The sequence below is a fragment of the Corvus kubaryi genome, unplaced genomic scaffold (assembly GCF_017639235.1).
Source record: "Corvus kubaryi isolate FWS band 111438036 unplaced genomic scaffold, C.kubaryi_AGA036_p1.0 37394, whole genome shotgun sequence".
Classification (NCBI taxonomy): domain Eukaryota; kingdom Metazoa; phylum Chordata; class Aves; order Passeriformes; family Corvidae; genus Corvus; species Corvus kubaryi.
Window position 1 is genome coordinate 11,716,883 of NW_024581133.1, and position 14,210 is coordinate 11,731,092.

The following is a 14,210-nucleotide window of genomic DNA, read 5'->3' on the forward strand; positions in this document are numbered from 1 at the left end:
TCAGCCAGGAAGGCTCAGTGAAGAATATTCTTAATAAAAAGTAAATTTGTCTGGCAATGACCCTCTCCCAAATAACTGTGTTCACTCTTAGCCTTAGGTGTGAGTTGTTTGCCTGCAGAGAGGCTCCTGTGTCAGAGCCAGGATTTCCCAAACTGGCGTTTCTGCCATTACTTGTCATGGAAATCATTCCAGCAAAAGGAATTCCCAGCTGCAAAGAGAAAGACACCAGGGACAATTAAGTTTGAGCATGGCTGAAAAAACCTGGAGTCTCCAAGAAAATGGAGATTACCACTGTGTCAGCAACCTTATTTAATACCAAAAGTAATAATATCGTTCACCTAGCGGGGAAAGTCTCCTGAGACCGGTAAAGCTTTCGTTACGGATTAAGATAAAATGTGACTTGCTTTAAATCAAGCCCACTTTAGACATGACTTAAGTCTTGGCAGACTTTTCCTAACAAATCTCTCACAGCTGGAGCAAGTCCCTGCCCCAGCATCTCTGCCCAGCATGGTTGGTGCATCCTCATTGTCACCAAACAAAAAACCCCCACGGGGTTAAGTGTTCAGTACTGAATTTGGGGTGTGTGGTCACCTGGTTTGGCTGGTTCTCCCTCCCGGAGGAAATAACCTGTAGGAGAAGGGCTGGAATGGAGGTCCAGAAGGGCAATTGCCTGCACTAATATGCCAGGTTTTATGTGTCAATGCTTTTAGAAGGTATTTCCCATGTCCCAGAGCACAGCAAAATACCACAAGCATCTGCCAAAAGCATAAGACAACCTTTAAGACACGGGGATTATGTTGAAAATTCCAAACTCTGCCTGTTACCAGCAGCAGCTCAGGGGGCTCTGTGTTTGCTTTTCCAAGATCCTGTCACTCGTCACTGAGTTTTGGTGCTTTTATCACTGTGGGGTTTTTGAATCCAGGCAGTGATAGACATCCCAAAGAACTTGGTGACATCACTGGTGTGGGATGAGATGGAGGGCTCTGGCTGGAATTTACAGAATTTATTGGTGTTTAGGTATGAAACAGCATCACTGACCTTCCTGAAACTTACTGAATTTGGGGATAGGCAGGTTTTACCAACGTAATAGATACAAACAAGAAGAAGTGTTTGCCAGGACCAGGTGAGGAGAATATTCCTTGGGTTAATTATCCGTGGAATTCCAAGTTCAGTGGTGACGTGCTTCCATGGGCTCATACAGAAGGATTTTGGTGGGAGATCCTGTCCAGAAGCTTCCACCTGAACTGCTGCAGTTTTTATGATCTCCTCCCCGACAGATTCTTAGTATTAGCACTGATCTTAAAGTTGTAGGATCTGGGTTTAAAATTGCACAATCACAGAATCATTAAGGCTGAGAGAGCTTCATCGTTCAGGCAGGTTGGTTCAAGGGTCGTAATGTTTCTATTAAAAGATCTGCAGCACCCGTGTGATTCACAAGGAAATCTCTTGTTTGTGAGCCTGCAGAGGTAAATAACACCTGATGGCTCCAGCTTTATGGGTGCTTTCTCAGCTGCCGTGGCAGGGAATGCATTGCTTGGGGAAAATCATGAATACAGTTTGAGCTTAAGGAAGCCCAGGTCTCTGGAGGTGCCATCAGCAGCTCTGCCCAGGCTGTTTTGGCATTTCCAGGAGCATTTTGTTGACTGATTTTTACTGGTTTCAAGCCTGTTTTTCTTGCCAGCTGTTCAGATGAGTAGATTTGCTCCTACAATTACCACCTGTCCTTTATGAGCACTGATACACCGTGTAAATAGAGGTTTCTTTGACTAAGAAATACTCAATCCTCTTGTGTGTGCAACAAAAAGCAAATAATATTTGTACCTGCTACTGCCTTGTACTTGTTCCTTTGGTGCTGCCTTCATTCCCAAAGCCTCGGAGGTCCCACCCCAGCAAAAAGAGTTTTTCCTGATGAAAGCCGGTAGCCTCCTTAAAGCTTGGAGGATGTTGCATATTTATGACCGTTCTTCTGTGCCTTTGCCTCCCCTCTGGTTTGAATTACAGGGACTTCAACCTGTGGCTGTTTTGGTTGCCTGAGACAAATGCAGGAAGTCACAGCCTGCCATCGAGGCACTCGAGCTTCCCGGGATTTGTTTCACTCCCTCTTGCAGATTTTCAGGAGACTGAGTTCAGTTTTTATAGTTCAGCCTTGAGAGCTTCCTTGGTGAGCCTTGCAGGTGGAATTTAGGGCTAGGGAATGTGGTTTATTAAAAATGGAGATATTTTTACCTTCCTGATTGTTCAGTTTCACAAATCTTAAATATCCAAGAAGCCAAGAGTTTAGTCAGAGTGTAGAGAGCTTCCTTCTGCAGAAAATTGCCCTCAGGGGTTAAGGAGGCTGCTCAGAGCATGCAGGAGCTGTATTTTTACAGCTGGGGGTTGGAGTTTAGTGGGATTAATTCAGAACCATTTCCATACTCATCTAACACTTCCTCATTGCTTTTATTAGAGAGAGAAAAAGATCAATTTCTATTTTTTTACCTGCCTTTTGGAAGTGATTATGGAATTCCTTTTTCATAGGGGGGAAATTTCCATTTGTGTTGTCCTTCACCTTCGAAGGAATTTGCTGCAGAGCTTGCTCTCTTCTGTCATAATGACTCTTAATTACTAAAAGATCACTAAAGCTAATCACTGTGTTTTTAATAACAAGAAATTTACTGTCACTGCCTGAAGTTGCTGTTTATAAACAGGTGATCTCCCTTTTTTTTTCTCCTTTTACTTACTCTCTTCCATCTTTTGTCTGGGGTCTGAGGTGATTTTTTCTTTTCATTCCTATTTTTTTCCCCCTTCACCTTTCGTGTTAATGCTTGGAGGATTGGGGAGGACCTGTTGGATTGCTTTAGGCACAGAATGTGGTGTGGGCCCCAGCCAAATGCTTCTTGTTGTGCTGGCAAATCATTAGAATGTGTTTTGGAGCTTATTCCCTGCTTCTGCTTATCATAAACATCCAGGAATAACTTGTAGGATTCTCCAGATAGATCCTGGGGCTGACAACTGGAGATGGAGAAATATCTTCTCTAAAAAATCCAGATCAAACAGTGGGATTAGAATGTTTTGCTTTGCAGGCAGTTCTTGTGCTTCTGGACGGGTGAAAAATGCTCAGTCTTGTCCGTCACTCTGTGGACACTGCTCAGTTTATTAAAAATATAAATAAATACTGGCTGCTGCCTGGTTTTCACCTCTCAGACAAGTCCCTCCCTTCTAAAAATGGGGGGAAGAAGATGCAGGTTCCCCGTGCGTGGTGTTGGATCTCAGCAGATAACCTGGGTCTGATCTTTCTCCAGCAGCAGCACTTGCAGCTCCTCTTCCTGCATTTCAAAGCAGAGTTTAAACCTCCCTGTGTTTTCCAGGCCAGGAATGATATTGCCTGCCTGCATTTGCTCATTCCCCTGAATAATTGGTGCCTGTGAGACCAGCCACAGGTTTTCCAGGGAATTTCTTATCCAGAGGCACCAACACTTAAATTTTATTTATTTTTTATTTATTTTTAAGCTTAATTCCTAACTCTCGGAAGTCATGGAGACAAGATGTAATTCCTGAAAACAATTTTCTCTGCTCTGACCTGTTAACCTGTGCTAAGGGTTGGAATTCCTTGAGCTGGGAATCTGCCCAGTTTGGGAATCTTTCCTTGGGTGGAACAACTGGGCTTGTGTGGAAAGCCAAGATTTCATCTCTGCTATTGCCCTTGCAGAGAAAATCGAAGTAAATGATTCTTACCTTAAACAGTTTCCATCTCTAATAGCTTTTAAAAGAATGTAATGATTATTTTGGAAAAGAGCTGTAGGTAGGACATCCCTTTCCTCTGGATAAGCACCAGAGAGCAGTGGGGAATGATGTCAGTGCTGCCCATGGATTACTCTCATAAACTTCTAACTGTCTTTTTCCAAACCTTCTTGGTTATCTGAAGTAGTTGTGGAGCAGGGAATTCTCCTTGTTCCCAGGTGGGTTGTTCCAGAATGTTTCCTCAACACAGAGAAATTGGGGATGCTCCTACTCCTGCAGCAGTGGGAACGGCATCAAATGCTTGGGATGACACAGCCAGAAAAATGGCCCAGGTTGGACACAGTTGGAAACTGGGAGGTGGCAAAATAACCTGGCTTCTTTCCCACCTCACGCAGACAATTACGGGACTTGTTTGATGGCAGCAAAATTCCCGGAGGGATTTGGGAAGGACTGTGGTGTCGGAGTTGGGATGAGAACGGATGAGAACGTTGGAGAGGGAGCACAGATAAGGAATCCATGACTAATGCAGGTTTGGTGGAGCAGCACGTGGTTGTGTTGTGTTGTCGAGCAGGAAATGTCAGATTGTGTTTAGAGATCACAGAGTCCTTCACTCCAGGAAGGTCTTCACAGGGAGTCGGGACAGAAATGTGCCACCAACCTGAGCTAGGTCGGGTTTCTGGAAAGCTTCTTTCACTCTCTGAACGATGTCTCTCACCAGCCTTGTCCTCTCTTTGGGTTTCGGGTATTCCCTGAGTATGACAGGTTCCAAAATGCACAATACTAATGTGTGTTTGATGCTGGGGTTTGTTGGCAGCCAGTCTGAGTGGCAAAAACCTCAACCTTTTTAGAGCTAAATAGCATCAGTTTCTTGTGCACTGCTGTGATATGTGTAGGAATGGGGATTCCCATTACTAAACACCTGCAATTGCAGCGTGCAGGATTTCTCTGCAGCCAGTCCTTGGGAAAAACGTGCATATCCAAAGCAGTTCAGCTTTTCTTTGTGGTTTTGTTACTTTTGTTCCTGTTAGGAAAGAGAAGTCCAAACATTTTGGCGATTCTGCTCGGCAGCCAGAGGTGGGGGCAGTTATTTGTGCTGTGGGTATTTGCTGTTGTTGGGGCCAGGCTCTTTGTGGTGGGCTTTGTACCTGGCAGGTGCCAGTGATCTTTTCACTAAATTGCTGCAGGCAACAGGAAAGAAAAGCAAGATTTCCTGAAGCAAAACGCTTTGTGTCTTTGCCCTTCAGCTTTGCTGCTGCAACTGAGCCAGCGAGGGGTTGGAATTGTGATGAGGTGAGATGTGACAGAGAAAACGTGACAAGTTGCAGCTTTTTCATGTATTTACTTGGTGTGTCTGGCAGCACTTGGGTTGTTTCCCTGCTGTACTATCCTGCCTGTCCCAGGGTCAGGATGCCATGGACCAAGGGATTGGAACCTGGAGAGGGCTTGGATTTCTGCTGGTGGAGCTGGGTTGTGTCCTCAAATAAAACACGGCTGGGTTGGAGGAGGGGACAGGAATATTCCTGTTCATGTTGTGCGCGACCTTTCCCAGCTCGGCTTCCCGGTGCCCCTGAGGGACACAATCCCCCAGCAAAGCCCTGTGCAAGGTGGGGTGGTTTAAGGCATTGCCTCCCTTTGCTGTGGAGGAAGGGTTTGTCTGTAAAGTGAGAAGCTGTAATGAACCCACACGGCTTCACTGCTGGTTTTAAGGGTGGCTCTGTTGGTGCCCTGAACACTGCAAACAGAATTGTTCTTGTCCTCGTGTGCGAGGAATGTGCCAGGGTGGGGAAGATGTGGGAATTTTGTTTGTTTTGGTCTCTGGGTCTGGCTCCACCGTGGACCCTGCATTCTGTGTGCTCATTCCAGCTCGCCTTTACCTTAAAAACAGAAATCATCCCGCATGGAGCGGGAGCTTCTCTGTTGCCTCAATCATTTCTTAATTCTCTTGTGCTCTTTGCAAACTGGGCCCGTGAGTTTATTACAAAACAAGAGCAGAGTGAAGCTCTGAGAGGTTCTGGCTGTTCAGGAAGCGACTTTTAATGGTGATGGCATTAAACCCATCAGCTCTAACTACTCATTCTGTTGAAGAAGTGTTTGTAAAGCATTATAAATAGTGTTTTTCCATGTTTCAGATCTATTTGTTTCACTTTCCTTTCAGCTGTCAACACTTCAGATTGGAACTGAAATGCCTTATTCTTTTAAGACATCTTCATTTCTTACCAAGTACCTCGTCTGTTCTCATTAGTAGCTCTGTGACAGTCCCACAGTTAAGTGTGAAGAAAGTTCTTGGGGAAAAAAAACCAACTCCATTTCTACCCAAAGGGTTTGTGGAAGGCTGCAGCAAGGCTTATCTAGGATTAGCAGCGAGATTCCTGAGCTCTGGTGCTGTGGTTCAGCAGAGCAGAAATCTTGTGGCAAACTTGAGTTCAGTGTGGCTGATGCAAACCTCATTGAAGACGTGAATCATCTCATTCAGGGCTTTTAAATAACAGGACCAGTTTCAGTGGAGGGAAAAACCTCCTGTGGGCACCTGGGCAGTGAAGATCTCTTGCAGGTGGTGGAGCTTTGAGGAAGTGATGGGAGTTTCAGGCTGGTTGTGCTAAAGCCAGGGGCAGCACCTTTCTAATCTTGGCACTTCAGGTTTAAGAATGAACGTGAATAAAATCAGAGCAGTGTTTGAGACTGAATGAATGCCTTGCACAGTTTGAAGGACCAGAGAGGATGGGAGCATTTGTGGTTAAATGCAGAGATTCCAAACGGAAATTCTGGTTTGGGCCTCCATCCTTCAGTGGCTGGGAAATTGCAGAACCCTCGTGTGCTGAATTAGGTGCTTTGGTCCCAAATATTTACATCAAGTATTGTTTGGAATTGGATCTTTTGGGATTGACTACAAAATATTCAGGGTATTTCATGCAGAAGGGCAGCCAGTCATGTCAGTGGGCTTTAGGCATTTCACTTCCTTGTGATTCCTTGGGAATCCAAAATTCTGCAGGGATATCATCATTCCAGCTGATGTCTCAGGCCATCTGATGATGAACAAGCTGCTGTCAAGTGCTGAAATATATTTTTCAATAAAAACCAGGCGCCGAAGTTGATTTTCTGGCTCCTGCCTGCCTTGCTGATGCGCACTGGTGATTACTGGTTTCACTGGTTTGGGAAGTGTTTTTCTCAGTTCCTGGAGAAGTGAAACAGGTGACAAGTTGTACCAGTTTGATTCATTAGATCATATTGGGAGACACTGAGTGGCTGTGTTAATGAAGATGCTAATTAATAGAAGGCAAAGTCCAGCTCCCCCATCCGAAACAGGACACGCAGCTCTGATGGGAGAAGCGCAGAGATGGAATGGGAAGAAGTTTCCTTTAACCCAAAAATGATGGCATGGGGTTGCACACAAGTGGGATTATATTCACTCTACTTTTAATGTCATTGATCTCCTTTCTTTGAACCTGTGTGGATTAGTTCTGCTGCGTGGCAGAAAGTGAGGGAGGCACTTGGAAGGGGTGTCTGGAGTTGAGGATTGGCACAGCTTGGATATTGTCAACATATAACTTCTTTTACATCCAGCTAGAGCAATAACAAATAGTTAGCATCAGAGATTCTAGCAAGTGACTAAAAAATGATTCGAGTTACAACCTTTATTTTGCACTGGCAACTTGTCCTTTTCTCAGGTTTTTTCCCCACAGAATGGAAATGCCTTTAAAAATCTCTCATTGCAGACTTTAAAATAAATACCTGTGAGCACTGTAAAAGGGGGCAGAGCAGTGGCGCCGTGCCTTCACTCTTAATGGGCTTCAGGCACTTTCTAGTGTTGCTGCGGATGCTGGAAGTTGAGTATTAATTCTTTGTTTTGTTTCTTTGAAGCAAATGGTTATGAGCCTTCGAGTTTCGGAACTGCAGGTGCTGCTGGGCTACGCGGGGAGGAACAAGCACGGCCGCAAACACGAACTGCTGACGAAAGCCCTGCACTTGCTCAAGGCTGGCTGCAGCCCCGCTGTCCAGATGAAAATCAAAGAACTCTATAGGAGAAGGTTCCCCCAGAAAATCATGACCCCAGCAGACCTGTCCATCCCCAGTGTGCACTCGAGCTCCATGCCGGCCACGCTGTCGCCATCCACCATTCCACAGCTCGGCTACGACGGCCACCCCGCCACGTCCCCCTTGCTCCCGGTGTCACTCCTGGGACCCAAACACGAACTGGAACTGCCCCACCTCACCTCGGCCCTGCACCCCGTGCACCCCGACATCAAACTGCAGAAACTCCCTTTTTATGACTTGTTGGATGAGCTGATCAAACCCACCAGCCTAGGTAAGAAAACCTCGTCCCGACACTTGGTGGTGTTTGGGGAATAATGGCCCAATTCAGCTGCTGGTGCAGCAACTGGTTAAATATTGCATCATACCAGTGTTTAGGGAATTGCTATTTTTGGTAACTTTTGGAACAGATTGTTCTACATGGAGAGACGTCTTACGTAACACTCATTAGTTGCTTTAGCTGAGCCTCTAAATATGGTTTAAACATCCGTTATTTTTAAGGGGGGACTTTGACAAGAAGCAAACTAAATCTTAGAAAAAAATGAAAAAAAAAACCAGTCTGCTTTCAGTAGTTCTTATAAACCACAGAGTTTCATTATTAAAAAAAAACCCCAAACTAAACAAAACTACCCCCAAATCCATCAAGCTTCTAAAATGTTCTCTTCTGTGCAGGGAAGGAATGCCAGGCTGGAAATTTGCTGGATCCATTACAGTCTGAACATTTGAATTTAGGGAGGCTTGTGGTTCTTTTGCAGTTGTGGCTACTTTTCTTGCAACTGATTTTTTGTATGAAGGTATAAATCACTGGTGGAGCTGCTGAGAAGGATCTGCTGCTTCCAGAGCATTATATAATGTGTGATTTCTCTGGCTCCACGTAGCACTTCACAGCATGGTTAACTTTTAATACTCTTAAATATTGCCTAAATGCAACAGTTCTGGTGATTTCTGAGGGGCTGCTCGTGGAACCTTCTGCTGGCTTGAAACCCCAGGAAAGATTCACTGCTGGTTGGAGGAGCAGATTTGTGAGAGGAGATCTGGGAAGAGAGGGTGGGTGAGTGAGAAAAAAAAGTCCTTTGCAGAAGAAATCCCTTGTAAACAAAGCTGAGCAGGTACTTTCCAGTGACAGTCTGAAGGGCTGTGGGGATGTGGGAGGCCTGATGTGTGAGTGCTGAGGGTTGTCTGTGCATTTCTGAAGGATCTGGCACGGTTGCTTGCATATTTTTTTGGTTTAGCTGCTGTAATTGAAGGAAAAGCAGAGAGTTTTTGGTAATTTAATCTTCTGGTTCAGGTATTCTTTCCAGAGGTGCACTGTATCTATTTAGCTTTAATCTAAACCCTAATTGATTAATAACCATTCCAGGCAATGCTGGTGGTGTGAGCTAATTAGCTACTTGGTATGTGTCTCATTGCTTTTCCATTATAAATACTTCAAAATAAGGCTGTAATTTCCACAAGACATTCCAGTGCAGGAATGATGGTGTGCATTGATTCCTGCATGTGGGGAGAGCACTTTGCTGTCAGCTCTCCGTCTGACAGGCCAGCCCCAAATGCAGGGATCGTAATTCACTCCCTGCCAGGTCTCAGTGCCTCAGGAGTTGATGGACAATGGGATATTTTTCCCCTTTGTGCAGTGTCAGGGTGAGAAAAAGGAAGTGAAATTCCAAGCGGATAGATACCTTTGGAAGCAATCCCTGTCCTTTCGTTAACTTCAGGAGTGTTGGGGGCTTTTGTTTTGTATGGGAATTCTGTTTGTCTGAAACAATCCTGTTAAAAACCTTTTTACTTGAGCATTTGAGGGAAGAGCTGCAGTGTCCGTGCATATCACAGAATCCTGGAATGGTTTGGGTTGGAAGGGACCTTAAAGCCCATCCAGTCCCATCCCCACACCTTCCACTATCCCAGGCTGCTCCAAGCCTTGTCCAACCTGGCCTTGGATACTTCCAGGGATCCAGGGGCAGCCACAGCTTCTCTGGGCACCCTGTGCCAGGGCCTCACCACCCTGTTCAGACTTGGATTCGTGTTCTCTGTTGATTACTGATACTTTGCAAAGTCTGAAATGATTTGTAGAATATTTGCCCCAGATGGTTTGAGCATCCTTCTCGCTGCTGCCAGCAGTGTGGGTTTCCTCAAGTGTCCAGTGTGTAGGTTCCCTGGTTTGTTTTCCACTGGCAGATCCTACTGCAGACGCTCAGAACCTGGCATTCAGCCAGCGTTTCAGCATCTCCTGCTTGCTTTTTCCCATCAGATTACTCATGGGATAGGGATAAAGAACTTTTGAATTTACTCTGCTGCCCTCCCCCACAAGGATGAACTGATGACCTGATGTGGGGTTTGGAATAATTCTCTGCCTGCTTGAAATAGAACCTACTGGAAGAGAAAGAAAATGTGTGTGCGAGAGAGAATTTGTCTAATTCAAGTTTCAGATCCTTCTGGGATGACAGTCATTACCTAAAACTGGGCAAAGCGCATCCTTGGGTGAGATTGCCCCTGGTTGTTCCCAAGTCCAGCTGGGAAGGTTTGCTATCGTTTTCTGTCCCTTTGAGAAGTGATGGTTGATTGGAGAAGCAGTAATTGGAGAGAGCCTCAGGGCAGGGAGTTGCCCAGCAGGGAACTCGAACAGGCAATCTGTACCCAAATATTTCTTTGGGTGGGTGGGTAGCACACAGCTAATGTGAGGAACGGATGAGGAAATGAAATCTGCTAACTCTGATTTGTAACGTCAGGAACAGGAGGGAATAGATGTTACCTCCTTCCACTTGAGTGCGGCTCTGGCCCAGGATTCACGTGGATGCTGGCTGCTTGCTGGGCTGGATTCATGGAATGCAGGATTTATCCATCTGCACCCTTCTCACCAGCACCTATTGAGCGTGGCTGGCTGAATCCCAGGATCACTGACACTGGAAAAGCCCTCCAAGATCATGGAGTCCAACCTTTGATCAGCACCTTGTCACCAGCCCAGGCTCTGAGTGCCACGTCCAGTCCTTCCTTGGGCATTGCTGATGTGAGACAAAGAGACATTTGTTCATTTGCTGTGGAGCTGTTGAATTTGATCCACATTTTATTAGTCACCCTCACTGCCAAGTGGAGAAAGCATCGAGATGGGATGGGTTTGTGTCCAAGCCAGCCAGGAAGGCTCCTTGTTCTGCAAATGTGTGCTGGTGGGTGAATGTGCACTGAGCTCTCTGCCGTGGTTAACCACCATTTGAAGTGATTCTATGGCTTTTTTATTTTTGGAGGAAAAGCTGTCCACTCTGGCCTTGGTGGAATGCATGCAAGTTGCCTTATTACTGTGCTTCTCTGTTGTTTTTTAATAGGATCTCTTAAAGAGGAGAATTTAGGTTGTTTGTCAAGTGAAGCTGCAGCTCTCACTTAATTCTCCCATTTCCAGCCCCCAGAGCCCAGACGTTGCTAATTGGTTGTGTTTTAAGCACATTTTCTAAAAGTAACTCCTAACACACAGATAAGATCTCTTTTGTGTGGTGAAGTGTGTTTACTGTGAGTAACAAGGACCAGAATTTGCCAGATTATTATGGAAGGGACATGAGATAGTTAAGTAACATCTTAAAAATGTGTCTTGTTACAGCAAATGTCATTCCTAATTGCTTTAGCTGTGTAGTCGTTCCAAAAAACATTTTAACTGGCTTAGGGGCCTTCACTTACCTGTAAGGGGAATGAAGCTTTTTTTTTTTCCAATTGAAAGGATTAAAGAGGCTGTGAGCTCTCCTCCTCTTTAAAATCAGTCCAAATGGCAGAAGGATCATCATCCTGCAGTTTATTTGCTGTGCTTCAGCTCTCAGTGATATGAACACAGCACTCGCTGAAAGTTGGATCAGAGCCAGAGGAATTAGAATTTTTACCTGCAGCCTCCTGGAAGGAAGAGGCACAGATCAGTCATTATCCCTCAGAGCCAGGAGAATTCCAGACTCCAGGTACCATCAGAGCTTCCAGTGCCTCTACTGAGGCTTCTCTGGATGGAGGTCTCAGTTTAATTTCTTGATTTCTGGACTCTACCACCAGGATTTCTCCTGGCAGCAGAATTTCCCCCTCAGGGGTTGAGTCCATGTTCCCCAACCAGCATTTGTTCTCCTGACCTGCACTTACCATGAATTTCCTTTGGCTGTGAGTGATCCTGGTGCCTTGGACATGGAGCCAGACCTTGCAACCGAGCTGCCTGAAATCTTTAGGGTGCCTGCAGTTCAAGGTACAGCCATTAAACAATTAAACAATTCAGTGCACAAGAAAGCTAGGTTGGAAACAAGAAAGTTTTGCTTGGCAAGTATTTCTCCTTTTTCTCTATCAGTGAGCTGATCTCTTGCTCTGTGCAATTGCTGTTACGGTTTATATGAAAGTCACGCTTTTACTGTCTTCTGTGTTTATTATTTTTTGAAATGTACTTTGTGGGAGGAAGTTCAACAAAACACTATATTCTCAACTCAGCTTTGAGCTCTCTGACTTCCGGCCCTGCAGCTTTTCATTGTGCAAGAAGGGGGTGAAATATTAGCTCTGTGCTGGGGCTGCACTGGAATTACAGTGCACTTGGGGTTCTTCTTTTGGATTTGCGTGCGCTGGGCCTCAAGTTAAGCTTTCCACAGTCAAGAGTGTTTCTTTAAAGTCTGAGAGAGCTTTAACCAACTGGGTAACTCCTGTGCTAAAAACAAGGAGTGTCATTTATTGAGGCTCTCTTCAGCTGATTGCTCAATCTCCTCATGCGTAGAGCTGAGGTCACCGATATTCCAGGCCCCAACAGGATGTGGATGTCCCAAGATTCCAGGCCCTGACAGGATGTGGATGTTTCCAGACACGGCTGCTCTGCTGTGAATGGAGCTGGGAAGCCACTTGGCTTCCACGGAACCATAGAGAATATAAAATATCAGGAGGAGCAGGGAACAAAATCCATCTCCTGGCCCTGCACAGGACATCCCAACAATCCCGCGCTGTGCCTGAGGAAAGAAACTTCCTTGTTGAGAGGAAGACTTCTCCAGAACTGTGATCCATGCAGGGAGGTGGCAGTGCTGACTTGGTGCTGCTCCTTTGAAGTGTCTGACTTGGTGCTTTTAGGAATAAAAGTTAAATTACTGAGGCATGAAAGCAGCTTTTGAGTTGTGGGACATAATTCAGGTGTCTGAAGGAATCGAGGGGTTGTTCCTTCACTCTGGAAAAATGATGGATGTGGAGTGGAGATCCACGGCCCTAGGAGGGTGAGAGGAGAGTTGGAATCCATCCACAGAGGTGGGTTGGGAGAGTGGAGACTTTGGGCATGGAATGTTGGCATGGAAGTGTCCCCTAATCTTCCTGCAGGTCTTCAGAAATGCTCTACGCCATGAGTGATTTAAAGAATAATCAAACATAAGTGTCTGTCCAATTGCACATAATTTCCAGCTGATCTGTTCTGTATTCTGTTTATACAACATATCTGAAAGAGTTATAAAATACATAATATTTATGGATTAATTGTAGCCCTTGGAGTATTTCCAGGCTATTTTCATATATATGTTTAGGCACAATTTCAAATAAGCTCCTTCACATCTCTTTACTCCCTTCCTTTCCCACCCCCAGGGTGGCTCTACCTGTTCCTCCTGAGGATTAACTGTGAGTTGAACAGAATCTAAAAATGATTTGAAGGGATAAATGCAGCAGCTGACCAGAGCCAGAGTTCAGTTTTTCATCTGTTCTAAGGTGGAGAACGTGGTCCTGTCACTTCACTTTTCTCGGGCTGCTTGTGGGCACAGTTGTGACCTGTGGAGGTGGGAGAAGAGCTCATCAAGGAAAGAAGGATTTGAGTGTTTACTAAAATGCTTCCCTTCAAGTAGTTTTGGAGTGTTTTGAAAGGTTGAGGATGCAGCATCTGTTGTGATAAGTGATGGAGATGAAGTGGAATGGCCAAGGTGTGACAAAAAGCAGTGGGAATTTGGGATTTCTCTTGGTGCTGGACATGAGCTCAGAGCTCCTGAACCCCACAGCTTGTGCAGGACATGGCTGAGGGATGTCAGATATTGGATATTGGGATGCAGAGCCCTCCTTCGGCATGGGCTGGCGTGGCTTTAGTGATGGCTGAGAGGCTTTTCCAGGGAGAGGGTGGCTCCAGGAGGGATCTGGCTGCGCCCAGCCCCATCCTGCTCACTGCAGCTGCATTTAAGGGCAGCAGGAAGTGCAGGGAATGGTAGGTGGTGGTTTGAAAGCACTGCTGGTTCCAGAAGATGACAGAGCTTGGGGCTGAGAGGTTGTGGTTCAGAGGCAGGAAGTGTTGATGTGTAAATAAACACTCGGTTACCCGGGAACTCCAGAAATTGGGGTGGCTTTAAAGGCCTCGTGGTGCAGCCTGAGATGAGATCCCCCATTAAGGTGAATCCTCTCAGCATTTTTCTCCCACAGACCCACTTGGATCGTGCTTCCCTACAGCCATTAGAGCTCAACCCCAGCCTTGGCTCCTGCTTCCAAACACAGCTGGATAAATGAGCCCT

The 14,210-nt window shown here is 45.7% G+C and overlaps 1 protein-coding gene and 1 long non-coding RNA gene across 3 annotated transcripts in view; both read left to right on the forward strand.

Moving 5' to 3' along the window:
* Positions 1 to 14,210, forward strand: part of PIAS1 (protein inhibitor of activated STAT 1) — a 50,966-nt gene that overhangs the window by 13,068 nt on the left and 23,688 nt on the right. For both annotated transcript variants that reach the window (XM_042039246.1, XM_042039245.1), the window contains exon 2: positions 7,579 to 8,023. In XM_042039246.1, coding sequence (XP_041895180.1) covers positions 7,582 to 8,023 — 442 coding nt within the window. In that variant the 5' untranslated portion in view covers positions 7,579 to 7,581. The remainder of the gene's footprint in view (positions 1 to 7,578; positions 8,024 to 14,210) is intronic.
* On the forward strand, positions 9,676 to 12,605 carry LOC121669789. The gene is made up of 2 exons (XR_006017894.1): positions 9,676 to 11,678; positions 11,767 to 12,605. It is a non-coding gene; the product is annotated as an uncharacterized LOC121669789 (long non-coding RNA).